The sequence below is a fragment of the Chenopodium album genome, chromosome 2 (genome assembly GCF_948465745.1).
Source record: "Chenopodium album chromosome 2, dcCheAlbu1.1, whole genome shotgun sequence".
NCBI lineage: Eukaryota > Viridiplantae > Streptophyta > Magnoliopsida > Caryophyllales > Amaranthaceae > Chenopodium > Chenopodium album.
This window is the reverse complement of record NC_137835.1, coordinates 72,430,146-72,432,883: the sequence shown is the minus strand read 5'-3', so window position 1 is coordinate 72,432,883 and position 2,738 is coordinate 72,430,146. Positions and strand designations below refer to the sequence as shown.

At 35.5% G+C, this 2,738-nt stretch overlaps 1 protein-coding gene across 1 annotated transcript; it reads left to right on the top strand.

Annotated features, from left to right (window-relative positions):
• The first annotated feature begins 1,239 nt into the window (after nt 1-1,239).
• On the top strand, nt 1,240-2,145 carry LOC145575320 (uncharacterized). Its single transcript, XM_081633206.1, has 2 exons — nt 1,240-1,473; nt 1,582-2,145. Exons 1-2 carry the CDS (start codon nt 1,240-1,242, stop codon nt 2,143-2,145), a joined length of 798 nt encoding a protein of 265 aa, XP_081489332.1.
• Nucleotides 2,146-2,738: the final 593 nt, after the last annotated feature.

The window sequence follows — 2,738 nt, the reverse complement described above, 5'->3', positions numbered from 1 at the left end:
AGAATAAGTGTGAAAAAGGTAAGAGTATGTTGGGTATTTGAACTATAAACAGAGATAATTTTGTCCTAAAATAAAAATGGTGCAATATTTGTGAAATTTTCTTAGAAGACAAATTATATAATGTTAAAATAACGGAGAATATATACGGTTTTATTTTTTTATTTTTTTTTTTTTTTTTGAAGAACGGAGAATATATACGTAGTACAGTATATATTTTTAATTTCTGTATTATGGATTTTTTATTTATTTATTTGTGATGGTCGGGACTCATGGGAGATGGTGACTTGGTGAGGCTAATAAGTCCAATCCACTGACACCTTTTACATATAGTAGGGCAGCTGCGCGTGATGCGCGCGCGCTATAGTTGGCCATATCTGGAATCTCTTTCGTTTTGGACTTACATTAAAATATTAGTTATTAGCAGCATAGTGAGAGAAAATATATAAAGAAATATATTTAGGGGTATAAATGTCCACACATTATTTTTAATAGATAAATAAAGAGGTAATTATCATTAATGAGTGCAAATAAGTAAACAAACATTTTAGATGTTATAATTGTCAAACACTATTCATTTAAAAAACTTGTACATAATTAATGAGGTTATATATATATGTAAATACACATTTAAAGGACAGAATTAGCAAAACACTATTCATAAAAGTAGTTTTGTACTTTTTATAAGGTAGGGATATGTAAATTTTGGGGGAATTGAACAATATTCAGGCTTTTTATTTTGCCTTAAAATTTCATATGTTTAATTTTTTTATACTTATTAATTAAGGACTTTTTCATGTAATTCCAAACTCCAAGGTGCTTCCACTATGAATTTAAATTTGCATTACTTTGACCGTTTTTTTTTTATTTTTTATTTTATTTTTATTTTTTTTTAAGTTTTATTTCGAGACATAATTTTGACCATTAATATTTTTAATTATCTATTAATAAAATTGTAAATACAAAAAATTAAATTATGAAAATAGACATTATAACTAATCTAATGATCTGTTCAAAAAAAAATCTAATGATATATTTCATAGTAACATCCTTAACATGTATTTATTTTATAATATTTTTAAAAAATTATACTCGGCAATAAAAGTGTAAATAATGTATAAGTGAAAGTAATGCAAATTATTAAAAAATAGAGAGAGTAATAAGATTGTGTATTATATATGGTATCCAGAGCCTAGGTTTAGGTATCCAAAATTTTTTTTTTTCGATTATCAGTAATAGGTGATGACGAAGGATGATGTTCCGCCACCACCACCCCCAGTTGATCTAGAGTATCATCTGGGATCGAGTGATCATCCCGGAATTATTATTACCCCAATTAAGCTCTGTGGTGAGAATTATGACGAGTGGGCTAAGGAAATGTGCCGCGCGTTGATTGCAAAGTGGAAGTATGGGTTTGTGGATGGCTCGATGAAGGAGCCTACTGCCGATTCTCCACAAAGGAAGCACTGGATAGCAGTAAACTCGATGCTTGTCTCTTGGATCAGTAATACGCTAGACGACTCTTTGCGTTCTACCATCGGGGATTATGACTATGTTAGCGAGTTATGAGTACACTTACATCAGCGATATTGTGTTGTTAGTGGTACTAGAGTATGTCAATTGAAGAACTCTTTGGGTGAGTGCAAGCAAACGTCCACGGAGTCGGTGGCGGAATATTTTGGACGTTTATCCAAAATATGGACAGAATTGCTGCAATATTCTCGAGTTCCGAAGTGTTCTTGTGGGCAGTGTACGTGTAGTATTGCCAAGCAAGTAGGTGATATTCGAGATGAAGATTACTTACATTATTTTTTGATTGGCCTAGATGATCCGTATGAGGCAATCCGTGCTCAATTGTTGGCACAAAACCCTCTACCTCATGTGGATAATGCGTATCAAGCGGTGATCAACACCGAGAGACTACGGTCTAAGGATGGAAAGGTGAAGGAGAACGTAATGGTGTTTAAAGTAGACTCGCGTGCTAAGTCCAGTGATAGTGAAAGACCCTTTTGTACCCACTGCAATCGGGAAGGCCATGACAAAGAGGGATGTTACCAATTGATCGGGTTTCCCGAATGGTGGGACGAGAATCGCAAAAAAGGAAGGGGTCGTGGTCGAGGTGCTCGTGGGGGACGAGGTGGTGGTTGAGGTGGTGCTAGTGGGGGGCGTAATAATGCCTCAACGAACACTACACACCGCGCCAATGCTGTACAAGGGGGCGTGAACAATAATAGTGCAGCAGCAAGCAGCAATCAATCTTCCTCTACGCATGGACTAGTGGGTGTGACCTCTGACCAAGCTCAACAAATCATTGAATTATTGAGTAATAAATCTAAGTCTCGCTTAGAAGGTAAGACAAAAGTCCCGTGGATCGTAGATACCGGAGCCTCTAATCATGTAACGAATGACTTGTCAATTATAAGGAACATTAAAACAATTCAAAATTGTCCGGTAGGATTACCGGATGGTCAAACGGTGAACGCGAATCAATTGGGTTCGGTTACACTAGATGGTGGTCTTGTTATCGATAATGTTTTATTTGTACCAAATTTGAATTGTAACTTAATTTCTGTTACTCAATTAAGTGATGAGTCAAGATGTACAATACAATTTACTAACAAAATTTGTGTTATTCAGGACCAGTCGACGAGGATGGTGATTGGCGTGGGTGAACGAGAAAATGGACTTTATTTTTTCCGAGGTGTGCCGCAAGTAAAGGTGCTAGCAGTGGAGTGTGTGGT

Bases quoted from the DNA above. Each gene is read 5' to 3' on its own strand.
- LOC145575320 (XM_081633206.1), top strand. From the start codon at position 1,240: ATGACGAAGGATGATGTTCCGCCACCACCACCCCCAGTTGATCTAGAG. The intron at 1,474-1,581 runs GTAAACTCGATG...CACTTACATCAG, and splicing joins AAAGGAAGCACTGGATAGCA to CGATATTGTGTTGTTAGTGG.